Genomic DNA, 26,832 nt, shown 5'->3' on the forward strand with positions numbered 1-26,832 from the left:
ACAAGCGCTGAGTCGTTGGATTTTTTTTTTATTTTTTTGCTGCTGTTGTTCTGTGCACTGGACACTGCGGGATCTCTCCGTTGTGTCTAGGAGTCCAATACACTAGATTTTGGAAAGTGACTGGCGAAAAACTATCAAACTGATCATCTCCTGTTCAAGGTTTATAATTGCCAATGAAGCCCTGGCCTTAGACTCGCTAGAGAAAAGGAGCGATAGGTTGTTGTTTTTGTGGGTTTTTTTTTTACATCCCTCTTGTGGCCCGATGCTGAGGAAGACAATGCAGTACCTTCCTAAAGGATTGAATTTAGCTCGAGCCATTATCAGCAGTACCTCAAGGGGAGTTGCATTCAGGTGTTTTACTGTCCCCAAAGGGCTTATGTTTAAGTTTGCACCTGAGGCAATGAAGGGTTAAAGCAACTTACCCAAGATCACAAGGAACCACAGTGGGATTTGAATCTCCTCTCCCTGGTTATCAGCCCACACGTTGCTTTAGAAGAAAAATATTCAAGGAAATTTATAAGATTGTTCATGGACATGAATTTTGGAAACTGATGAACTGAAGAAGAGCATTGAAATAGGATCAAATTTTATGCCTGTATCCAAGTTTATGTGTACGAATAGTCCTGAACATGAGGCCATCGCGTTGTTTGGTTTCCCCCCCCAACAAAGTTGGGGATATCCAAGGTAAGCCACATTACGGCAAGACTGAATTCTAAAAGAGGATAAATGGAAAGATTCCAGTTTGAAACAGTGATCACCAATAAGAAGCTGTACTTAACCATTTCAAACAATAAAGCAGTTTTAGGTTCATAAAATTGTTAATCGCAGGAATGCAATAGTCGCACTAGTTTTTAACACAAATGAGTTCCAGAGGTTTGCTTTTGAATCTGATTTCTGCAGCTCATCTGCAACGCTGGGTTGAAGACAGTTATATTTGCAAATCCATTTCAAGAGCGAAATCTATCAAATCTCGTCGGTGTCTTCCATCAATCGGATACCGCAGCTACTTTGTTTCCTGGACGGCCACTTGCTCACACTGAAATATTTTTTTTCATTTTCTGGAGATGCTGTCTGGAAAGCAGTTGACATGTAGAGAACGAAGAAGAAAAAGCGCATACAGGAAGTTTTCCTTGGAGCAAATCCGATTCGTTGAGTGATCGGAAGGACTTGATTGGCAAACGGGTTGAGTTCCCTGGCCCCCCAGCTGGGAAGCTTCCATGGTGCTGGAGGCTATCCCAAGTCGGTCTGTGAGGGAAGGGAGCTGCCAAAAATGCTGATGGAGGGACCATGGTGGAGACTTTGAAGGTCGCTATACTTGGAGCCCCAGGTGTGGGGAAAACTGCCATAATCCGTCAGTTTCTGCATAACGAGTTCATGGAAGTTTACAACCCCACTGCATGCCAGTGTATCTACAGACCCTCAGTCATCTTGAACGATAGCATGTATGAGCTGAAGATCATGGATGTGCCAAATTTAACTGCCTTCCCAGCCAACGTCTCCCAGGTACTAGGAATTTTGCACCTGGCCTCACCCAGGTGGCTGAGGCGTTTTGATGGTTTCTCAGTATGTGTCCGTGGCTAGACTAAATCAATCATTTTGTTCAGTTAGTTTTATTTTCAAGGATGTATAACTGTCCAGACAATTGTTATAGCACAGACGATATCATTTGTGTAGGAAATAGTGGAGACACAACAGTATTATAGCTATAATCAAGAATTATAATTGCAATGAGGACATCGATGAAACAGTCTTAACAATAATGCAAAGCAGAAGTGTTTTAATATATCCTAAACATTCCCATTTCACTGACGCTGTTTCCCATGATTGGAAACATGCAGATGAATAAGCATTCTTTATTTGTGCAAAAGCATGACCGGTCAGTGGAGGTGTGCATGTTACAAAAACAAGACGAAGAAATCGGAAGTGTTCTTAGGAAACAGCCTTAATTTAAGAATAGGGCTCTTGAAAAAGGACAATAGAGCATTAGAGACGTACTGTGGCCACGTCTTGTCCCAAGGTGCAATATTACTGTCGATGCATCTTCTTTTCACGTGTAGCCCAACTAAGAAAAATAGAAATAGTGATAAATCAAATATTATACTATTTATTTCGGCCAACAGCAATAAATATCTTGCCCGATAATGCCGATTAGCAGATAGAAAATGTTTAGGGAATATACTGTATATGAGTCAAAAGTACGTAGGGGTTTCCTCATTTTGTATCTGTGGGGAAAATGTTTAGTACACATAGCGTGCGTGAGATGCTAACATGTGTGGGAGCCATTAACAAAATATTGTACTGATTAGACGACATTTTTCCCCTTAAATTTACAGGTTCAATTATGAGGGGGGAGGGGAATAATTTTATTATTACACTAGTTTTTTAGCCCGTTACATTAACGGGTGCTAGAATAGATGTGTAGACTTAGGCATTTCTTTCTTTCTTTTTCTTTCTTTCTTTCTGTCTCTCTCCCTGCCCCCTTTCTTTCTTTCTGTCTGTCTCTTTCCCTGGCCCCCTGTCAGTCTTTCTTTCTGTCGCTATTCCTTCCCCCTGTCTGTCTTTCTTTCTTTCTCTCTCTCTCCCCCGTCTGTCTTTCTTTCTTTCGCAGCCTGGATTGTCCCGTCCTTCTCGCAGCCTCCCCCGGTCAATCCCTGCCAGCTTTGGGGAACTATCAGAAGGAGGATTCCGCCATGTCAATGCTGTCGGGAGGGGGACACACATGGGATGGGAGGCCGGCCCACTTTACCGTAATCTCTGAAGTAGCCGAGCCGCCTGCGACTCTCCTCTTGACGGCTGGGGGGGGGGGGGGGGGGGGACCTGAGGATCGGCGCTGTCTCCATGGACATCACTGTTGTGGCTGGCATTGTGAAGGGGCGGCGCGGTGCTGTTGTGACGTAATATGCACGCATGCGCACTCTTGCCGGCACATCCCGACAGATCAGGGATCAGGGAACATGCGGCGTGAGTGCGCATGCGCGCTTAGCATTTTATTATTATAGATATTGTACAAGGTATTTGATTTTATAATAGAAAAGGATGGGGAGGGTGGGAGATAAGAATATATCATTTGTACTATTGATGATTATTAAGTGATATATTTATTGTTAATCTGTTTTAGCATATTGACACACTTATTGTAAGTTTGAAAATGAATAAAGATTAAAAAAAAAAAAAGATTAGATTGCAGATACCTTTAATAAATTATATTACAATAAATGCATTAGCGTTTAGCATGTGCTAATTGGTTATCGCACCTTCGTAAAACAGGGGGGATAGACTCCTTTAATCCAGTCAAAATAGAACCGGCTTATAGATGATGTAAATTGCAGGCGGCAGAGAGCGTTTTAGCTAACCTGTGGGCTCCTTTTACAAAGGCACGCCAGCGGGGCTAACGCGCACGACTTTCCATCACTTGCTGACCCCCGCGCTGGCCCTAAACTACCGCGTGCTTAAAAGGAGGCGGTAGCGGCTAGCGCGGCTGGCGGTTTAGCGTGGGCTGCTATGCGCGTTGCTGAAGGAGCCCTGTGTCGTGCATGCATTGGGACTTATTTTCCAGCATTGCATGTATTTATTTTGAAATTTATACACCTCCTAAATCCTAGGTGGTTTCCAAAAGAACGTGCACGAGGTAATTAAAGCAAACATCTCATTACACTTAGGGCTCCTTTGCTCCAAAGTCTATATTCTATAAATAGCGCCTACGTTAAGTCCAAAACACAATTTAAAAGTGAACTTGAGAGAAATTACAAGGTATCTACCATGCCTAAAAAAAAAAAAACGGTGCCAGAATTGCGCCTACCGATCCGTAATGCCAGTGGAAGCATGGCTGATGCTGGAAGTAGCATTTGGCACCTCCAGAGGCACGATTCATGTCATAGATAGGTTAGTAGAAACAAGTGGAATTGTCCGATAAGGAAAGGTGCACAAAATAAAAGTGTCTTTTAACTCATCTGGTTTCTTTATTCTTCCAAAAATACTCAACCCGACATGTACATGTTTCGGCCCTACGGCCTGCGTCAGGAGTCTACAAATCATGTATAAAATCATATGAACACATATAGAAACATATAAACAATATGATGATAAAATATATAATGATAAAAAAACATAATAATAAAAACATTATGAAGAAACAGCAAAGTACATGTAAAAGTTTAAAAATATAAATGCAAAACAACATATTCTTTAATGAACAGAACATAAAAGATAAAAATGAATAATGACCAATATCATATAAATTTATCATATAAATATCATATAAATTTAAAAACAAACATAATATAGATATCACAACAAAACAATATAGATATTCTATATATTATCAATAAGAATCAATATATTATTACTGGGAAAATTATATATAATCAATGAACAAAAAGCAATCAGTATATATAATCACTAAAAGCAATATATAGTATAAGATTTAAGAAAATATTAGGGAAATGTTAAACCAATGAAACCAATGTATACTTAAAAATAAATCATTAACATTAAAGAGAACAAATGCCAATATTAAAAAAGTGAATATAAAAATGACTAAAACATACTAAATAAGATGAATAAGATGTAAGAACACTGCAATACCTTGGAGATCTTTGGGTATATATAACCACGAGTATGGACCACTTTAGAATACCGTTTATGTCTAAAACGGTTTACTTGAAAATCATGGCCTACATGTCTGGCGCCTCTCTTTGCCAGAGGCGTGATTCTCTAAATGGCGCCATGGTATGATTCTAATAACACATTTTTCCCATTATTTTAAAACCTGCAATAAAGGCGTGATTAAGCGTAGAACTATTTTTCATTACTTAGAAAGCCAATATTATAGTTGCATTGCGTACGGCTTGTAAATGTCGAAATGCTGGTTTGCGGTCTGTGTAAAATGTACAAGAATTAGATCAACTCTGGCACACCCTGAGGTAGCCTTGACGGCGAAACGCTGGCCACCGTTGGCGTTGTCAGCCTTCAGCAGTGAGATGAGTATCTCATAATATTGAGAGAGTTTTCTAAAACTAAGCTTGACATTTAAATGCTTTGCCCAAGGCTTGAAAATGAAATAGTGTGGAGGGTTTTCATTCCTATGAGGTTGCTGGACCCCGATGCAATCCATTTTATACCTTTTTGGTTCATGGTTAAATATTGAACTAAGGCCAGTACTGGGCAGACTTGCACGGTCTGTGTCTGTATATGGCTGTTTGGGGGGAAGATGGGCTGGGGAGGGCTTCAATGGCTGGGAGGGTTTAGATGGGATGGAGTAGGTTTTAACAGAGATTTCGGCAGTTGGAACCCAAGCACAGTACCGGGTAGAGCTTTGGATTCTTGCCCAGAAATAGCTAAGAAGAAAAAATTTAAATTGAATCAGGTTGGGCAGACTGGATGGACCATTTGGGTCTTTATCTACCGTCATCTACTATATGTTACTATGAGAGAGAGAAAGAAAAAGAGACAGAAAGAGAAAGAAAGAAAAAGACAAAGAAAGAAAGAGAGAGAAAGACAAATAAAGAGAGAGAGAGAAAGACAAAGAAAGAGAGAGAGAGAGAAAGAAAAAAACAAAGACAACGAGAGAGAGAGAGAAAGACACAGAGAGAGAAAGACAAAGACAAAAAAAGAGAGCAAGAAAAAGACAAAGAGAGAGCGAGAGAAAGAAAGGAATAGAGAGAGAAAGATAAAGAGAGAGAGAGAGAAAGACAAAGACAGAAAGAGAGCGAGAGAAAGACAAAGAAAGAGAGAGAGAGAAAGAAAAAGAGAGAGAAAGAGAAAGAAAAAGAGAAAGAGAGAAAGACAAAGAAAGAGAGCGAGAGAAAGAGAAAGAAAAAGAGAAAGAGAGAAAGACAAAGAAAGAGAGCGAGAGAAAGAAAGAGAGAGAGAGAAAGACAAAGAAAGAGAGAGAAAGACAAAGAGAGAGAGAGAAAGACAAAGAGAGAGAGAGGTGGTGGAAAGGAAAACGGTGACGGAGTTCAAAGAAGCGTGTGATGAACACAGAAGATCTAGAATCAGAAAATAAGATTAAATATTGAACTAAGGCCAGTACTGGGCAGACTTGCACGGTCTGTGTCTGTATATGGCCGTTTGGTGGAGGATGGGCTGGGGAGGGCTTCAATGGCTGGGAGGGTGGAGATGGGCTGGAGTAGGTTTTAATGGAGATTTCGGCAATTGGAACCCAAGCACAGTACCGGGTAAAGCTTTGGATTCTTGCCCAGAAATAGCTAAGAAGAAAAAAATTAAATTGAATCAGGTTGGGCAGACTGGATGGACCATTTGGGTCTTTATCTACCGTCATCTACTATATGTTACTATGAGAGAGAGAAAGAAAAAGAGAAAGAAAGAAAAAGACAAAGAAAGAAAGAGAGAGAAAGACACAGAGAGAGAAAGACAAAGACAAAAAAAGAGAGCAAGAAAAAGACAAAGAGAGAGCGAGAGAAAGAAAGAAAGAGAGAGAGAGAAAGATAAAGAAAGAGAGAGAGAGAGAAAGACAAAGAGAAAGAGAGAAAGACAAAGAAAGAGAAAGAGAGAAAGACAAAGAAAGAGAGAGAGAGAAAGACAAAGAGAGAGAGAGAGAGAGAAAGACAAAGAGAGAGAGAGAGAAAGACAAAGAGAGAGAGAGGTGGTGGAGAGGAAAACGGTGACGGAGTTCAAAGAAGTGTGGGATGAACACAGAGGATCTAGAATCAGAAAATAATACTAAATATTGAACTAAGGCCAGTACTGGGCAGACTTGCACGGTCTGTGTCTGTGTATGGCCGTTTGGTGGAGGATGGGCTGGGGAGGGCTTCAATGGCTGGGAGGGTGGAGATGGGCTGGAGTAAGTCTTAACAGAGATTTCGGCAGTTGGAACCCAAGCACAGTACCGGGTAAAGCTTTGGATTCTTGCCCAGAAATAGCTAAGAAGAAAAATTTAAAAAAATATATAAATTGAATCAGGTTGGGCAGACTGGATGGACCATTTGGGTCTTTATCTGCCGTCATCTACTATGTATGTATGTTACTATAGAAAGGGGATCTGAGGCTTTTTTTCTCCCTCCCTTTCAATTTGTACAAGCCATACGCAATGCAACTATAATATTGGCTTTCTAAGTAATGAAAAATAGTTCTACGCTTAATCACTCCTGTATTGCATGTTTTAAAAGAATAGAAGACTGTTATTAGAATAACTGAGTATTTATTCCTTCTTTCCATATAATTGGCAGCCGCTTATAAGGTGGCTGCTGATTACGGCGCTGTTTAGAGAATTAAGGCCTAAGCGCTTCCACACTAACGTCAACCTGTGCGCCATGCATGCAAATAGGTATTTGAATACAGCAACTACAGGTTCCATTCTGGGCGCGCTCTCCACCAGGTGGCACTGTTCCTTATGAGCTGAGCACGAGTCCTCCACCTACAGTCCTACCAGTGGGAGGTGCTGTTTCACTATCACATTTTCAATAGCGAGGGGCGGGCAAGTTCTGCAGGACTCCAGGGAACCTGCCTGTCCCCAGTGACTGAAAACACAATAATGAAGCAGAATCCCTTATTGGTAGCAACGCGGTTGGAGGACACCCCACCCATCTTAGAGGAAACAGTGAATGCCACGTTAGTTTTCCACGTGCCATGGGTTAATTTCCTGCGTTAAAGTGTATTAAGTGCAAAATCTAACCCACTCTAGTAAAAAAAAAATGCCCTTTTGTTCATGAACTCCCCCTTTTACTAAACCGCGATAGCGGTTATTAGAGTAGGGAGCCGCCCTGAATGCCCTGCGCTGCTCCTGGTACTCACAGAGTTCCTCTGAGCATCAGGAGCAGCGCGGAGCATTCAGCCACTATCACAGTGGCTTCGCTAATAACCACTATCACAGTTTAGTAAAAAACAAACAAACCAGTGTTATATGTTTACTCTGGTTCCCTCTGTCTAATATTACATTTTGTTTAAAGATCAGAAAATAATCAGTGTGACATATATGCAATGAAAGGGGAAGCCAGGGAGGAGGGGGGAACTTTTTCACATCACTTTGTTAACAGGACAGCTAAAAATAAGTACTTGAAGGTAGGACCCAATTCTATAAAGGAACATTGGTAGGATCCAGTTCTATAAAGCAGGGGTGTCAAAGTCAGTCCTCGAGGGCCGCAATACAGTCGGGTTTTCAGGATTTCCCCCATGAATACACATGAGATCTATTTGCATGCACTGCTTTCATTGTATGCTAATAGATCTCATGCATATTCATGGGGGAAATCCTGAAAACTCGACTGGATTGCGACCCTCGAGGACCGACATTGACCTCTGTGCTATACAGGAACACAGACGGCTACTTTTCTGTATAGAAAGTGAGCAAATAGTGAAATATATTCCTAGAATTTAGTGGTTATGTTTTGTCCAGGTTTCACCTTGCAAATGCCCATTATTCAAATTCTACTGTCTACTACAGTGGTTCCCAAACCTGTCCTGGGGGACCCCCAGCCAGTCAGGTTTTCAAGATATCCCTAATGAATATGCATGAGAGAGATTTGCATATAATGGAAGTGACAGGTATGCAAATTTCTCTCATGCATATTCATTAGGGATATCTTGAAAACCTGACTGGCTGGGGGTCCCCCAGGACAGGTTTGGGAACCACTGGTCTACTATTTAAAACCATAAACAGCGACAGCCCAACCTACCTGAACAACTGCCTCATCCATCAATTGGACAGAGGAAAACCCACACTCCATTCACGCACCCTCCAATCAAAGAAGTCAAACGGGAAAAACGATACGATGGCCTCCCAGCCACACAAGCAGCAAAACTCGACAACCAAATCTCCAATCTACTAATTATGATCTCAGACTACAAAACATTCGGAAAAGAAGTAAAGACTCTACTTTTCAAGAAATTCCTGCAAACGACTTAATACCGCTAGCTCCTTCCCACCTCCCAGTACCTTCCCGATTCCCCAAAGCAACCTCATCTACTCTTTATCTCCTCTAGAAACTACCAGATCTCTTCTTCTTGTAATGCCTTTATTGTAATTCTTTTGTAATCCGCCTTGGACCGCAAGGCAATGGCGGAATAGAAATCTCTAATGTAATGTAAGATGCCAACACTGTATGTGTGTGAATGTAAACCTAAATAAATACATCTGAATACCCTAAAGCACGTTCTCTGACCAGAGAACCTCAGCGACACCATTCCAGGCTCAAGCAAATCATCACCTTATGCTTGATGCGTCCGTTCGTCATCGGTTCTTTCCCCCTTTAGGTATCCAAATTTCTTTAACTTTTTAAATATCTTTAATACTTTAAATATTTTTTTTTTTTTAATTAAGTTTAATACTTTTACAATATCATACAGATATCAGGGGAAAAAAGGGTTTCCATACAAATTTTAATTTCAAGAAATAATACAAAAAACAATCCTTTACAAGCCCACTAAAAAGGGGAGACATATTGCTTATTTTCAAGTAAATTTTAAAGGAAAACAAAGAAATGGTTGAGTTCCAATGAACTCAAATCATTCCCAATTAAATTTAGGACATTTTGACATTCCTACCCTAATCCCTCATCAATAAGTAAAAAAAAAAAAGAAGAATTCTCACTTCTGTTCACGAACTACCAAAAAAGAATTTTTGAAATTGAGATCTAGAGTAGTGGCACTTGAGGCATCATTTTTCTTGAAGTTTCCTTGTAAATGTTTGGTTAAGATACAAGATACTGAATTTGTCTTTTGGGACCCCATTCAATTGCTACTTTAAATATTTTCTTAGGATGAGCATACATTTACAGAATAGCGTTGAACTACAATATAAGAATGCCATTATTGAAAAATCAAGGGTCTTTGATCCGGTCCTGGGGACACACCCGGCCAGTCAGGTTTTCAGGATACCCACCACAATTAGCTATGAGGCTGATTTACATACCGCAGGGGTATCGCATGCCAACTTATTTCAGGCGTATTCACGGTGGATATCCTGAACCGCTGACTGCCTGGGTATGTCCCGAGGACTGGGTTACCCCTATTCTAAGCAGGTGAAGCCTGGCAGCCCTGGCGCTTCACCCGAGCCTTCAATACATAGGGCGATTGACTACACACTAAGGGCTCCTTTTACAAAGGCACAGTAGTGACTGCTCCTGCGGTAATTGATCTGATGCCCATAGGGATTTAATGGGTGCCAGAGCATTTGTAAAAAGAGGGGGGGGGGGGAGGGGGGTAAATCAGTTCCTTATACCTTGTTTAACTGTATAAACAACTTGCTTTGAGTTTAGTCCAGTTACAATGTTCCCTCTAAGCTGAGCGCATGAGCGATCGCTCACTATTTTCATCGGCGTCGCTCATAATTTTTCTCGTGTCGCTCACTAAAATACGCAGTGGGCGCGACTGGAATCGAGTGCGGGCGGAGGTGAGAGGAAGCGGCGGTTCAGGCCAAGCGCTGGCGCGGCACTGCGAAAGGGAACGGAAGCGGCGTGAGTCCGGCGCTTGTCGTTCTCCTTGGGCGACGCCGTGCCTGCGCGTCCTCCTCGTAACCTTTTTTTTTCCATCCGCCGCTCCGCACCGCCGCCTGAAATGTTTTTTTGATGCTTCGGTCTGCCCTGCTCGCCTTAGTGTATTTTAAGTTGAAAGATGCAGCGGCGGCTCCTCTCAAGATCCCCGACTGCATCGGACTTCATCGGTGGGGATCGTGAGAGGAGCCGCTGCCACGTCTTTCAGCTTAAAAATACACGAAGGCAAGGCAAGGAGCAGGGCAGGCCGAAGAACAGGCTGGGGACTCGCGCATGCGCACTCCTGCGGCCACGGACCTACACCTCACAGAACAGGCAGATAGGAGTGCGCATGCGCGCCTGCTCATACATTTGTGGAGTATGTAACTTGTCGCTCATGCATATTTTTTTTTGCACACACCTCATCAATCCTTAGAGGGAACATCGGTCCAGAATATCTCAAATTGTGTGCCCCAAAGAGATTCCAGGTGTGTTACGAGAGATTCCAGGATTTTACTTTAATTTTTAAAATACCCTTCATAAGGTCACGTAGGCAAGAGTCTGTCAATGTTATGAGCGTCTGTGTGCGTAGGGATACAACCGCCCAGACAAGCATCGTCCTTTGACGTGATTGGTCCTTGAAAACTCTCGGCAAGTCATTTTAACTTTAGTTTTATTTTTTTATGCAGTCGTTCTCCTAACTTGAGCAACAAAGCAATCGAGGCTTTGTTACCATTTAGATCTTCTTATAGTAACATACATAGTAGATGACGGCAGATAAAGACCCAAATGGTCCATCCAGTCTGCCCAACCTGATTCAATTTAAATTTTTTTTTAAAAAATTATCTTTGCGAACTTGGATTTTCGGCTCGGACAGAAATTAAATTGAAAAAAAAAAAAAAAAAAAAAAAGAGATCGACCGCAGATGGTGGATGATGAAATGCGCGTTTGCTTGTCAACTATGCACTGCATTTTGAGTTAATTTGCACTCAATAACAAGCACATCCATCGCATCGATTAGCAATTCTATTTTATCTGGTTCATAGTTAAAACCGCGCGAGACAATCGCGCGCAGACAAAGCCGGGCCAACAATTGGGCGCAGGACATCAGCGTGCCGGATTTAAACTCAATTTGAAAGCGCTCCGAGGGGGGGTTGTGGGGGAGGAACCACCGCACTTAACTTGGTAGTGTTGGCGCTGCCGTTAACAGGCTTTCACCCTATTTTTTAGGGAAAAAAGTTTACTTTCCTCCGTAATGGGGGGGTTCCCCCTGTACCCCCCAACAGCAGCACCAACACTACTAAGTTAAGTGGGGGGTTCCCCCCCCTCAGAGCGCTTTCAAATTGAGTTTAAATCCGGCGCGCTGATGCCCTGCACGCGATTGTCTCGCACGGTTTTGACGTGTCACCATTTTATCTACTTTAGTTTCACTGTTGTTACAATTACACATATATAGCTTAAAGAACTTTCAACAAATAATTCTCAAATTTAATTTGTTATCAGTTTTGCAATTTTATAATTTCAATTCTAATGTGCCACAAAAAACATTTGCTCCGTTTGGTGTGCCAGAGCTAAAAAAAAGTTTGAGAGACAGTGGTTTAGTCCAGTGAACTCTGTACCACCCATCTTGGCCCCATCTAATAACAGCTATATGATAAGTTGTATTGTAGAAAAGCATTAGCATCTAATCTATCATTTGAATGTTCTGAGGTATGCTTATTAGATGTTTCAGAAGTATTATGCTGACATTGTATTATATCTCTCTTATTTGAATTCAGTGCTGTTCATAAGTTTATTTTTGAAAGTGTAGCCCGAGAGCTTGTCTCGACGGGCGTAAGGTAACACGGGGCTGGGATGCCCCCGTGTCGCCCGTTAAGGCAAGTTGGAGGGGGGAGGGAGTGTTGTCAGGGAGCATTAGAATAGGAAGGTATGGCAGGAGATATTCGCTCCGAAAGGCTGCAAAAGGATTGGGCACGGGAGTGATTTACGGCGCAGGGGCGAGGACTTGGCTTCTTCCAGGATCCTCCAGGGTGGCTTTTTTTCCCACCCGCCCGCCCGTGTTTTGATGGTTACTTGGTAGCTCGGTAGGGCGGGTTTCCCGAGCTACTGAGTGCTGGGGCTCATCCGGCGATAAGCGGTGGGCCTTGCCTTGGGGGTCAGGTGACCCGGTTAAAGGGGCATGAGGTCATGCCACCCCCTCAGACTCTTGCTGTGGTGGGAGGAGCTTGCTGATGTCGTTACTTGATGTTTAATTTGTTAATGGATGTTAATATATGAAATGTGAATTTATTTGGTGTGTTGTCTTATTAGTTAGTGGGGGCAACGAGGAAGGGGTGGGGGTGAGGGTTGGGCGACAATAGGGATTATCCAGATCCCGATGTCAACTGTTTCATGGTAGTTCTGTTATTAAGTTTCAATTTGCTGATTTTGATTTGACCTCATTCGTTCTACTTATGTTTACATTTGGTCCTTTTTGGCTGCTGTTACGCTGTTAACAAAATTGTAAGTTCTGTGTTGAATTATACCTGCTTGGGGTGGATCTCTTCCTAAAGCTGGTTAATAAATCCCAATAAATTATGTGCACAACAGAGAAGTGACTGTTTACACTTATTATCCCATCCTCATAATTCTATAAATTGGTTTTACTCTTCACGCATAAGTTACACATGCAAGCCTCGTACAATAGCACGGGTGCAGGTGAATCGTTTTTTTTTTTTACTCCATCAAAAATGGCAAAGACCAGGGGACACTCAATGGAGTTACAGGAAAATACTTTTAAAAACAATAGGAGGAAATATTTTTTCATTCAGAGAATAGTTAAGCTCTGGAACTCATTGTCAGAGGATGTGTTAACCGCAGTTAGCATAGCTAGGTTTAAAAAAGGTTTGGGCAAGTTCCTGGAGGAAAAATCCGTAGTCTGCTATTGAGACAGACATGGGGAAGCCACTGCTTGTCCTGGATCGGTAGCATGGAATATTGCTACTATGTGGGTTTTTGCCAGGTACTTGTGAGCTTGATTGGCTACCGTGATGATGGGATACTGGACTAGACCTTGACTTCAGAAAACTTCTCAAAACATACCTATTCCGCGAACAGGACCCTTAACCCTCATTCCCCTGCAATAAACCACCTCCCGCTCTCCCCCCCCCCCTCCTTTCTCTTCCCCTCCCCCCCTCCCCTCCTTTGGCTCTCCCTCCATCTTTCCTTCCAATCCAACCTTGTCGCTGCTTTTAACTCTGATAAATTTCTGCTAAAATGTTCCAAAATTTCCTTCCTCGTTGCTTGTAACTCCGACAAAATGTTGTAAATCCGTGTTCAGATTGGATCTTAATTAATTGATGTGAACCGCCTAGAACTCATTGGGTATAGCGGTATACAAGAACATAATAATAATAGACAGACCATTGGTCTGACCCAGTAAAGCTATTCTTATGTTCTTACGAAATGCCTGCTAAATGGTATAAATTGACACGAATTAGGACTATTTCTAGAAACTGTGTGTGCAAAATCCATCATGCACCACTGCAAGGGAGGCGTGGACCTGGGAGGGGAATGGGCGGGTTAGGGGTTACTGTACGTGTTATGAAATGCTAGAAAGTTATTTGCCTGCCTGTCAGAAGTCAGGAGTGAGCATTTGGCTTCCCTATTAATATGCTCACCAGAGGCCGATTTATTCACTCTTCTCATTTTTTGTCCTTTTAAGACAGAACTTCTACTTGGCCTCAGAAACGCCACTCCACCGCCCTTAGAAAAACTGTTTTCATGCGGGAAGCCACATTACAGTAAAGATGTGCGCAGAATTGAATCGGTTCAACGGACGGCCACCAGGATGATCTCGGGGCTCAAGGGTCTCTCGTACGAAGAGAGACTGAACAAATTGCAGCTCTACACTCTCGAGGAACGTAGGGAGAGGGGAGACATGATCGAAACATTTAAGTACCTCACGGGACGTGTCGAAGTGGAAGATGATATTTTCTTTCTCAAGGGACCCTCGGCCACAAGAGGGCACCCGCTCAAACTCAGGGGCGGAAAATTTCATGGCGACACCAGAAAGTATTTCTTCACAGAGAGAGTGGTTGATCATTGGAACAAGCTTCCAGTGCAGGTGATCGAGGCAGACAGCGTGCCAGACTTCAAGAATAAATGGGATGCCCATGTGGGATCCCTACAAGGGTCAAGATAAGGAAATTGGGTCATTAGGGCATAGACAGGGGGTGGGTAAGCAGAGTGGGCAGACTTGATGGGCTGTAGCCCTTTTCTGCCGTCATCTTCTATGTTTCTATGATGGGTCATTTGGCCTTTATCTGCCATCATGTTTCTATGTTTCTATAATCAGAAAGTTCTATGACATCACAATGCAGGTGTAAAGAGCCTTAGCCTATAGGAAGAGGAGATGCAAATGTTAAGAGCCTTAGCCAATAGGGAGAGGAGGAGAGAGTGGCTGCTGCAGACACCAGAAAGTATTTCTTCACAGAGAGAGTGGTTGATCATTGGAACAAGCTTCCAGTGCAGGTGATCGAGGCAGACAGCGTGCCAGACTTTAAGAATAAATGAGAGGGTCAAGATCAGGAAATTGGGTCACTAGGGCATAGACAGGGGGTGGGTAAGCAGAGTGGGCAGACTTGATGGGCTGGAGCCCTTTTCTGCCGTCATCTTCTATGTTTCTATGTTCTACTGTGAAGTTTATAATATTCCTCTTTCAACTTGTCCAAAGAATCAGTGCTTACATATTTTTCCCCCCCCTAGCTTTAAAGGGAACACAAAGGGCTTTAACGCGGGTGAATAGCACGTGCTACTTTTCCCCACGCGCCAGACCTTAACGCCAGCATTGAGCTGGCATTAGTTCTAGAAGCGTAGCGCGTGGTAATTTTCGGCTAGCGCCCCTTAGTAAAAGCAGCCCAGGGTAATTATTATTTCACTTATCTTGTTTAGATACGTCTTGGGAGGGCTGGATCCGACATGTTTCACCGAAGATTTTACGAGGATCCCCCCCCCCCTAGATAAAAACAGCAAAATAATAAGAATTATTTTATTTTTATATACCGCCAAAGCCATAGTAGTTCGAGGCGGTTTACAATAAGAAGAGCTGGGAATCGGATTTGAATTGTCATCTCCTAGATCGTCAATGGGAAGTCTTCTGGTCCAAAACAATTCGAACCAGCTCTTCAGCTAACTCTATGCAACCTATGTTCTTCCTCCACCACAAAGCCAATTGGACTCCACAAAAATTGCAGGTTGCAGGACTAATACCTTCAAACAAATGCCGGCACTGTAAAGTACATCCGGGTACCCTACTGCATATGCTCATTGATTGTCCATATATACAAGATTTTGGGGTCAAGATTTGGTCCATTATACAGAAAATTTTTTAATTGGATTCGATTTTCTCCTCTATCGTAGTGATATTTAAATCAGAGACTCCTAGGCTTAAAATATCGACATCCCATCATGCACTATTTAACACACTGATTATCCTCGCTTTGAGACTTATACTATCTAACTGGAAGTCGCTAGACTCACTTAATGAACACTTCTGGTTTCAATCTCTCTTATTACAACACAAACGTGAACTATTGATATCTACTACCATGCCTCTTTCCACCAAATTTCATTCAAAATGGGCTATTTTTAAAGATTACCTAGATTCTCTTTAATATTTTCAGTGTCAGGTCAAAAGCGCGCCGGGACAAAGGCGTGCGCAGACAATTGAGCGCAGCGCGGAGGTGCGCGCCGCAGAAAATTACAGTTTTTACGGCTACGATGAGGGGGGCGTGGGGGAGGAACCCCCCCCCCACTTTACTTAATAGAGATCGTGCCGCGTTGTGGGGGGTGTGGGGGGTTGTAACCCCCCACATTTTACTGAAAACTTCACTTTTTCCCTGTTTTTAGGGAAAAAGTTAAGTTTACAGTAAAATGTGGAGGGCTACAACCCCCAAACCCCCCCACAATGCCGGCGCGATCTCTATTAAGTAAACTGGGGGGGCTCCCCAACAAAAACCCTCGTCGGAGCCCCTAAAAACTGTAATTTTCTTCGGCACGCGCCTCCGTCTTGCGCTCAATTGTCGGCGCGTGCCTTTGTCTTTCACAGGGTTGTCTATGAACCATATTTTCACCTTATTATTATCTTTCATATTTAATGCATGCCTTTTCTCTCACTCTTCTTTCTCTTCCTTTTCTCTTTAGGCCTCCAGGGGATTTTCTCTCACTCTTCTCTCTCCTTTCCCTTTGCTTTAATGTTCTCCCTGCCCTTCCTTCTCCCTTTTTTCTTTCCTCCTCTCCTTTTCCCTTATCCTTCCTTCCTATTTATCCCAGCTTTCAGATGTTTCCCGTAACAACTGGAATTTATTTCCCTCATAAATATTCTTCTTCTCTTGTTGTGCAAACAAGTTTGTATTTTCACAGTACATTGAACATATTATTGTTAAAAAATATTTGTTATTCCCTCTTTTCTTTGTATTACGCTAAAAACTTTTAATAAAGTTTCATGGGAAAAAAAAAAAAAAAAAGAACACTTGGACAGTCAGCGAAAAAATAACAGTGAAGTCTCTGAGTACATGAATATTTGTAGGGAGGGAGAGAGACAGAGTAAAAAAGTTACAATGTAGGACCATCAAGTACATATAAGTTGAATACGGTGGTGAGGCTTTAAGAGATCTTGGTTACAAATCGGTTAAACAAGTTGGTTTTGACTAGTTTTCTGAAGTTGAGATAGGATGAGGAGTGTTTGATGATGTTGCCTAGCCAGCCGTTCTGTTGACTTGCTTGGAAAGCAAGAGTTCTGTCAAGGAATCTTCTGTATCGGTGGGTTTTTATTGTAGGGTGGCTAAACATATGTATTCTGCGTGTAGGCCTGGTGGAACAACCCAATTTAAAATGGGAGACCAGGTATAGGAGGGCCAAACCAAGAATAGATTTGAAACATAGGCAGGCAAATTTGAACAGTACTCTTGCCTCTAGGGGCAGCCAATGGAGTTTTTGGTAGTAGGGGGGTTATGTGATCCCATTTTTTATACCGAAAATCAGTCGCACTGCCGAATTTTGTATGATTCGGAGTCTTTGAATGGTTTTCTTGAGAGACCCCAGATAAATGATGTTACAATAGTCGAGCAGGCTTAAAATGGAGAATTCCACCAGTAAGCGGAATGATGCTGCGTCGAAGTACTCTCTGATGGTTCTTAGTTTCCATAGTGTCGAGAAGCCTTTTTTGATCAGTAACTCTGTGTGAATATCTAGAGTGAGGTAAAGATCCAGCGTCACTCCCCGGATTTTTATGGAATCGACAATAGGGAAGTTCTGACCGTTCAGGGAGATTGAAGTATCTTTGATTTTGTCATTCGGGCTTGCCAGGAACAATTTGTTTTTTTCAGAGTTGAGTTTCAGTTTGAACTCAGTCATCCACAGTTCAATTTGCTTTAAAGTTGATGCTAGGTGATTCTTCGTCTCGGGAGTCAGGCTTGTTAGGGGAAGGACTATGGTGATGTCATCGGCATAGATGTAAAATTTGATTTTTAATTTTTCTAGTAGATTCACCAATGAGGTTAGGTAAATGTTGAACAGAGTGGGGGACAGGGGGGAACCCTGCGGGACTCCGCATGGGTTTACCCAGCTGGAGGATTGATTATTATCGCTGTAGATTCGGTACGATCGTTTAGTCAGGAAACCTTGGAACCATTTTAATACATTACCGGAGAGTCCAATTGTCTCTTAGGATAGCATGATCGACTAAATCGAAGGCGCTACTCAAGTCCAACTGAAGGATTAGTGCACTAGAACCCTGGGAGGGAGTCCAGAAATGAAGCAATAAATGTTTCCGTGCTGAACCCGGAGCGAAAACCTGATTGGTTGTCATGAAGTATGCTGAGTTTATCCAGGTACGTTACTAAATCCTGGTTTACCAAGCCTTCCATCAGCTTTACAAAAAAGGGAATGTTTGCAATGGGTCTGTAATTAGATGTCAACTTGATAGATTCCTTGGGATTTTTTATAATCGGTGTGATTAGTATCTGACCTAACTCTTCAGGAAATGTGCCAGACAGTAATAGAGAGGAGAGCCAATTGTGTAACTTGGCTTTGAAGGTGACTGGGAAGGCTTTCATGATGTTTGGTGGGCAACTGTCTAATCTGCAGTAAGAATCAGCATATTTTGAGTAGAATTTGCAGAATTGTTGCCAGGTGGGAATAGAAAAATGATTCCAGTACATGTCTACCCTGGGTTCGTCAATGTGTTGGGCAATTGGGTAGTTCAAATGGTTGGTTGTGGAGATCGATAGGTCGGATCTTAGGTTATTGATTTTGTTGTTAAAAAATTCAGCCAGAGCATCGGCCGAAGGTGGGGAGTCTGTAGTGGGACGGGAAAAGGCCTGTATATCGTAAAGATGTTAGCTAGTTGAAATAGATTCTTAGTGTCGGTGTTGGGAAAGTAAAAATTTGTGCGTTTTGTAGTTATAAGCTATAACTAATCAACCCCACCCCTTTTACCTAGTCACATTGAGCTAGATTCACTAAGCAAACCGATCGTGTACCGATCGGTTTGCGAGCCCTTTACGACCCAATTTCCCTCCGACCCGATTCACTAATCTGCGTCCCGATCATCCTCCAATCCGCTCATGCATAGGAAGAGAATCGGCATGCAAAGCAGGAAGGACGCAATTCACTACACTTTCTAACTGGCTGGCCGATCAATAAACAAGCGACTGGTGAGGACCAGTCGCTAGTACTAAAACCCTGCTCTCTGTCCCGATTCCGGAGGCTGTTATAGGGGAAAACACCCTCCAGGGATTCAAGACAAAGTTGGACAAGTTCCTGCTGAACCAGAACGTACGCAGGTAAGGCTAGTCTCAGGGCGCTGGTCTTTGCCCTAAGGGCCGCCGTGTGAGCGGACTGCTGGGCACGATGGACCACTGGTCCGACCCAGCAGCGGCAATTCTTATGTTCTTTTGATTCTCCTGCTCTGGCCACCCTGCTCTCTGCTCCGATCTCCTGCTCTCAGCCCCGACTCTCCTGCCCTTCCCTGCAGGCTTGAAGCGGGTTAAAATCACGGACTTGCAAAAAAAAACAATAAAAAAACACCCCCCCCCCCCAGCTAAAACGAACACCAAATGCTTGCGCAGACCATCTACAGGGAAAGCAGATGGTCTGCGCTTGCATCAGGATCGCACACTAGCAATCTGTGTCGGCAGATGGAGACGTTCTTCCGATCGCCCCCATTAGAATATTACTGGTTGCTGAATCCATCGGACCTGCCCGGATCGGACCCGGATCGGTCACGATCGGGCAGGTTAGTGAATCTACTCAATCCTACGAACAAGAGAAAAACTCACTCATACCAGAGTCATCGTCGTCACCCGACTCGCTTCAATTTCAGCTGAGCAAGTTGACCATCTAAAGTTCGGCACTGAACCGTGAACTTACATATAGAATTGCCAGTATAGAATTCTTGCTTTCTATACAGCCTCCCAGCACCTACATGTGTACAGAAATGCCTTTTTCCTTATCATTAATGACAATCCCTTATGATAATCATTAGACAGAAAAACAATCCAAGATTATCTACTCAGTATCTCCTTCCATCTGGGGTTTTCAGATGCTGAAGACATTAAGATACTGGCTTCTGATATCCAGAACGATTCTCCTTTTCTCCATTAGTGACAAAGCTGCCTTGAAGATGGATTCTAATCTGTGTAGTAATTTTTCCTCTCTTAGGTTTGCCTGTGCTCGAAAATGTTGCAGGACTGTGAAAGGCAGGGAAAAGAGTAGCTTAGGTGAACCTTGCAGACTTTATCTACCATCATATTCAATTTGTATGTAATTTGTCCACACCAAGATAAGCCTATTGATTTCAGGCAGGCTATATTATAGTTTAAGACCCTGTCAGGGCAAATGGCTGACTGTTTCTTTCAACCTGTGAAACTCTGATGGTCTATAAATATTAATATTCTTTTTAGTCAACCAAAGCAGCAAAAATAAAAGCAGAAAACAAAGATTATACAAGCAGTCATTAAAATTTGAGATTCCTTCTCCACAATTGGTTGCAAAATTTTAAAAAAACAACCCCAAACAATTAATATCTGAGCTCACGTTCAATTACTGGACAGAGCTTTTATCCATCATGGTCTTCCCGTTCATTGAAGCCATTTTTGGCTTACTGTTTACTGAGGTCACAACCCCAGTACATGTCGTTCCTACCACAGGAAATTCTGAAACAGCGTATTAGGGTCATGACATCATGGAAGCAATCCAGCAGGAGAAGGTTGATTAGGAGGGAGAGTTTCTATTTTAGACGTAACTTCTTAGATTTGAATTACTCTCCTTTTACAGGTAAATTACAGTCAGGAACTGAAGGTAATTACCTGCCCTAGAAAGCTTATAAGCATAGCATAACATAACATAAAACTGACTTGTGTACCACAAATACCATTAAGTTCTATGCGGTTCACAAAAATTAATAATACAAATGAATAAGATCTAGATCTAGATTTTGACTTCCAAAAGATTCCCTAAAAAGATACGTTTTTAAGGCACGACGAAATTGTTGGTATGAAATTGGAAATGTAAATATATGAGTTAAATCCCTAGTCCATGAGGCTGCCTGAAAAAATAGCTGTCGTTCCTGAAATTTCTTGTATTTACATCCCAGTGGCGTACCAAAGGGGGGGGGGAGATTCGCCCTGGGTGCACGGCTTGGGGGGGTGCACAGCCGGCCAGGTCCGGGTCCTCCTGCCCTTCCTATCCCCCAGCCCGCGCCGCTGCAATCTTACCTCCCCCCTGCCGACAAGAAGTCTTTCCGACGTCAATTCTGACGTAGGAGAGGATGTTCCAGGCCAGCCAGGCAGTGATTGGCTGGCCCGGAACGTCCTCTCCGACGTCAGAATTGACGTCGGAAAGACTTCTTGTCAGCGGGGGGAGGTAAGATTGCAGGCACGAACCGGGGGAAAGGAAGGGGAGAGGCACTTTTTTTTTCTTTTTTCCGTGGCAGGGAGGGCAGGATGTAGGCAGGCAAGCTGGCTGGCTTTAGCACAGCAGGGAGGGAGGGAGATAGGTAGGCAGACAGGCAGGCTGGCTTTGGGGGTGGACAAAATCTAGAAGGTAGTGGGGGGACATAAGGAGGCACTGGGGGCACTAAGGACACGGGAAGGAGGCACTGGGGGCACCATGGACACAGGAAGGAGGCACTGGGGGCACTAAGGACACGGGAAGGAGGCACTGGGGGCACCATAGACACGGGAAGGAGGCACTGGGGGCACCATGGATACGGGAAGGAGGCACTGGGGGCACTAAGGACACGGGAAGGAGGCACTGGGGGCACCATGGACACGGGAAGGAGGCACTGGGGGCACCAAGGACACGGGAAGGAGGCATTGGGGCACCATGGTCACTTGAAGGAGGCACTGGGGCACCATGGACACGTGAAGGAGGCACTGGGGGCACCACAGGCCTGAGTGCAGAAAGAAAGAAATGAAAGAAATGATACACAGTCAATTAATAGATGTCCCCTTTTGATGAAAAAAATAAATGGTCACGTTACCTCTGACTTACTTTCTCTGTAGCAGAGTCGGCAGCCGCGCTGAGGTGCAGGAAGGTCTCGCGATGACTCGTCTGCCGGTTCTGCTCCGGAAGAAGTAAGTTACGTCGGAGGGGGTGGACCCGACAGACACAGTCATTGCGAGACTTTGCCATAACTCCCTGCGTCTGCTGGAGCAGAGCCAGCAGACGAGTCATCACAGGACCTTCCAGCATGCGGCTGCTGAGTCCGCTCCAGAGCAAGTACGTCGGAGTGGGGTGGACTGGCAGCCAGCAGCTACAGTCATCATGGGACCTTGCTGTATGAAGGGAGAGAAAGGAGCAGGATTGCTGGAATGGAAGAGTGGTAGAGGGAAAGAAAGGGGGCAGGGTGGTATGGAAGGGTGGTGATAGAATTGATGTACAGAGATAGGGGAGAGACTTAAGGGGGAAGGATATTGGAGGAAAAGAAAGGGGGCAGATGCTGATTGAAGAGGGGTGGATGGCGAGAGAAAGGGCAAACATTGGATGGTAGTGGGAAGCCTATGCTGGATGGAAGTGCAGATGGGAGAGATAAGGGAACAAGTGCAGGAAGGAAACGGGAGAAGAGAAGGAGGGGAGCAGACGCTGGATGGAAGTGGACAGAGAGAGGAGAAGGTACTAGATGGAAGGATTGGAGAAAGAGGGTACATGATGGAAGGAGGAGATAAATAAAAGGAGGGCACATGATGGGGAGAAAAGGATTGAGTTAGGGAAACATTGGAGGGGTGAGGGAAAGAGGTGGCAAGCTTTAGGTAGACAAAGCTTTAGGTAGCTTTAGGTGGCAATATCCTAAAAAGGATATTGATGAGAGGGTAGTAAGAATGTAATCTAGACAGATGCAGAAAATAAATTGAAAAGGAAAATGAGGGAAAAAAGGGAAAGGGATTGCAGAGGAAAGGTGTGGGAGAGGGAAGGAGAGGAAAGAGATGCCAGACCAATAGGGGTGAAAGGAGAGAGGGAAGGGAGAGGCATACAGCTTCTGGAAGGGGCATAGAAGGAGAGAAGATGCCATATAGGGGAAGAGAGACGGCAGACAGTGGATGGAAGGAAGAGAGTTACAAGAAGATGAGGAAAGCAGAAACCACAGAAGACAAAGGTAGAAAAAAATTTTCTATTTATTTATTGCTTTAGGAGACATGTGTCACTGTTTCTGTGGTGCACTATATGCAGAGTTCAGCTTCTTGCTGGGTCAATTTAACCTTTGTCTATGTATTTCTATTTTATCCCCCCTTTTACAAAACTGTGGAGCGTTTTTTAGCGCCAGCCATGGTGGTAGCAGCTCTGATGCTCAGAATTCTATGAGCGTCAGAGCTGTTACCACCGTGGCTAAAATCCACACTACAGTTTTGTAAAAGGGGGAGGGGTTAGTTTGTGATGACATATTCCATACTAGGCGAAGGTGTTTTCTGTGTTCTGTGTGTTCGAAAGACATGGTTTTTTGTTAGGCTTGACTGCAGGATTGATCTGTACTAGTCTGGCTTGTTTAGTTTTACAATGAGTGTATTGATGTACTGCTCACTGCAATATGTAAGATGCTGCCTTTTCCTAGGTACTCATGTGTGACATGTGGCTTGTTACTAAAAATCATGTTTTTCGTACAGATGGGGGTGTGTGTCAAAAAATGATGGGCCCCGGGTGTCACATATGCTAGGTACACCACTATTACATCCCTTAACCGAGGGGAATGAAAACAGTGGATGCAATTTTCTAAAATGTTTAGAACTTGTAATAAGAAAAGATTCCACGAGAAACTCAGGAATTGAGCTTGTTCGTGCCTTAAAGCAAATGCAGCCGAGCTTAAACTTTACCCGCACCTCAACTGGAAGCCAATACAGTCGACGATAAGAATCAGTAATGTGGTCAAACTTCCTCAAGTTGAAAATCAGTCTGACTGCTGCATTCTGAATTATGCGCAGTCTATGGAGGTTTTTCTGGGTGCCAACAAGATGAAGAATGTTGCAATAGTCTAACTGACTAAGGATAAGTGATTGAACCAGCAATTGAAAGGAATTAACATCAAAATATGCTCTAATAGTTCTTAGTTTCCACAAAGTATAAAAGCCCTTTCGAACCAACAAGTCAACCTGATTTTTCATTGTAAGAGTACGATCTAAAATTACGCCAAGTATCTTTATGGTCGACTGGATGCTATAAGTTGTATCATTTACAACAATTGATGTAACATCTTCATTTAAATTTGGTGATGCAAAGAAAAACTTGTTTTTTCCCCATATTAATTTTCTATTTAGATTTTGACATCCAAAATTCAATTATCTGAGACAATGGAGGATTACTGTGTCTTGCCTTAGACTACAAGCGCCATCTGTGTTTTGAAACTTGGCCGTCCTGGCTCTCAGCCCAGTGCTCTAACCACAAGGGCCTATTGTACTTTCCTTAGTATAAGGGGCCCTTATACTAATTTGTGATAACAAGTGGCCTTAACACACACGTATGCGGTCTTTCTCGCAGCCTAAGGACATTTGTACTGCAGCCAGAAAATGGCCAAATTTTCTATTTTTTTTTATATTAATGGTCATGGGCTAATTTTGCCATTAGTACATGGCCATTAAATAAATTAGGTCCCCTCTTATCAATCTACTATAGGGTTTTGTTTTTTTTTAATCACTGGCCACTGCAGTAAAAGCTCCAATGCTCATAGAATTCCTATGAGCGTCGGGAACAGCGCAGAGCATTCGGCGCATTGGCCTGAGCTAAAAACTGCATTAATGGTTTTGTAAAAAAGGGGAGGGGCTATTTTGTAGGCAGTAAGGGGGAAATTCTGTAAAAGATAGGCGTCTATCTCTTCTCATTCACACTTAGGCACCTATTACAGAATCAGGCCTAACTTAAAACTTAGGCACCTGTAATATAGGCCAGAGTTTTAAAGGCCTACGTTTTAGGCACCTAAGTCCAAAAGAGAATCTCGCCTAGTGGCGCTAAGTCCTTCTCTGCCGCTAAACACACCTGCTTTGAAGTTAGGTGCCATCAGGCGTCATGTGATAGGTCCCTATCTTTTGTAGAATGATGCCTATCACCCAATTAATTTTTAGTTTTTTTCAATTCCGAGGCCCCAAAATTTGGAATTGGCTTATTTACACGAGATTCCTTCCTACCTCCAGTCTAGGAGGGCACTAAAACACGCCTATTCTCACTATAACTCAGGACTTAAATTCCACGCTACAGGACTCATGATAGTCATGCTTGTAATCTTATTAATCTTATGTGATATGGTGTGGTGGTCATGTTAGTCCACTCTTCAAGGTAATATGTAGAAATAATAATACCTTAGTTAGCGCATGCGCCCTTCGATTGAAACTCCTTGCATTCGTGCCTCCGTGCTACATTAAAACGCATGTGCAGTACAATAGAACCGCCGAGCAGGGAAGCGTCTCAGCGCACGATATGCTGCCGGTATTCCAGAGCGAATGGGAACTGATTTCATTGGACCAGGGTCCGAGCCACACTTCAGAGGCAAAAGGGATCAAATAGGAGAAGGGAACGAGGGGCTGAGAAAAAGGGGTAGGTAGGAGAAGGGGGCTGGAGCTGGGATTGGTACTGTAAAAAGGGAACATGTTAGAGAAAGGAGCTGGGATGTGTAAGAGAAGGGGGCAGAAAAAGGGAGAGAAGGGGTCTGGGTCTGGATTTGGGGGCTGAAAAGGAAGACAGGTGTGATAAGGAGACTGGGGCTAGAACCGAGGGCTGGAAGAGCAGGTAAGAGAAGGGAGTTAAGGTTGGGGGCTATAAGAAGGGAATGTGAGAGAGAAGGGAGCTGGGGATGAAAAAAAGGGGGAGGTGGGAGAAGGGGGCTGGAGCTGGGATTAGTACTGTAAAAAGGGAACATGTTAGAGAAAGGAGCTGGGAGCTGACAATGGGGATGTGTAAGAGAAGGGGGCAAAAAAAGGGACATGTGTGAGAAGGAGGCTGCAAAAGGGACATGTGAGAAAAGGGGGCTGGAGCTGGAGGCTTAAAAGGGAAAAGATGGGAGAAGGGGGCTGAGAGGGCTAAAAAAAAAAAAAAAAGGGGGGGGGGGGACATGTGAGGGAAGGAGGTTTTAAAGGGGAGTACTTGAGAAAAGAGACCTGGTGTAGGAGACTGTTAAAAGAAGACAGTTTGGAAAAGAGGGCTGGAGCCAAAAGGTGATTTGTGGGAGAAGGGGTCTGGGTCTGGATTTGGGGGCTGAAAAGGAAGACAAGAGTAGGTATGACAAGGGGGTTAGGGTTGGGGGCTATAAAAAGGGAATGTGAGAGAGAAGGGAGCTGGGGATGAAAAAAGGGGGAAGTGAGAGAAGGGGGCTACAAAAGGGGGTAGATGAGAGAAAGGGGCTGAAGATAGGAGCTGGAAGAATAAGTGAAGGTTGATGGGGAAAGGGGGAATGGAGAGGGAGTTCTATGGAGGTGAAGGACAGAGGAAGGGGACAGGTTTTTAAGTTGGTGAAAAAAGGGGGAATGGGAGCCTGAATATGGGGGTAAGACATAAGAAAAATAGCCATACGGGATCAGACTAATCTATTCTAGCACCCGTTAAAGGGCTTAAACACTAGTGTAGAAATAAAAACAGAAAGGAAAAAAATTCCTATGAGCGTCGGAAAAGCGCAGAGTATTCTGCGTGCCGGCTGGCGCTAAAAACCTATTGCACAGTTTTGTAAAAAGGGGGGGGGGGGGGGGAAGTGAGACCTTGGTGCATTAATATGGACAATAATTAACCAAAAGCTTGGATCCTGGATAGTCAGAAAAAGGTGTAATTAAACTCTGGAATTCATTGCCAGAGAATGTGGTGTAAGGAGATAGCTTAGCAGGATTTAAAAAAGGTTTGGATGATTTCCTAAAAGTCCATAAATCATTATCAGTTGGGAAAATCCACT

General features: G+C 43.5%; 1 protein-coding gene across 1 annotated transcript in view; it reads left to right on the forward strand.

Annotated features, from left to right (window-relative positions):
• Positions 1–587: 587 nt before the first annotated feature.
• The window catches only part of RASL10A (RAS like family 10 member A), a 51,630-nt gene continuing 25,385 nt past the window's right edge, over positions 588–26,832 (forward strand). The window contains exon 1 of the mRNA XM_033957449.1: positions 588–1,503. Coding sequence (XP_033813340.1) covers positions 1,288–1,503 — 216 coding nt within the window. The 5' untranslated portion in view covers positions 588–1,287. The remainder of the gene's footprint in view (positions 1,504–26,832) is intronic.

This window comes from Geotrypetes seraphini, chromosome 8, assembly GCF_902459505.1.
Source record: "Geotrypetes seraphini chromosome 8, aGeoSer1.1, whole genome shotgun sequence".
In the NCBI taxonomy this organism is placed as follows: domain Eukaryota; kingdom Metazoa; phylum Chordata; class Amphibia; order Gymnophiona; family Dermophiidae; genus Geotrypetes; species Geotrypetes seraphini.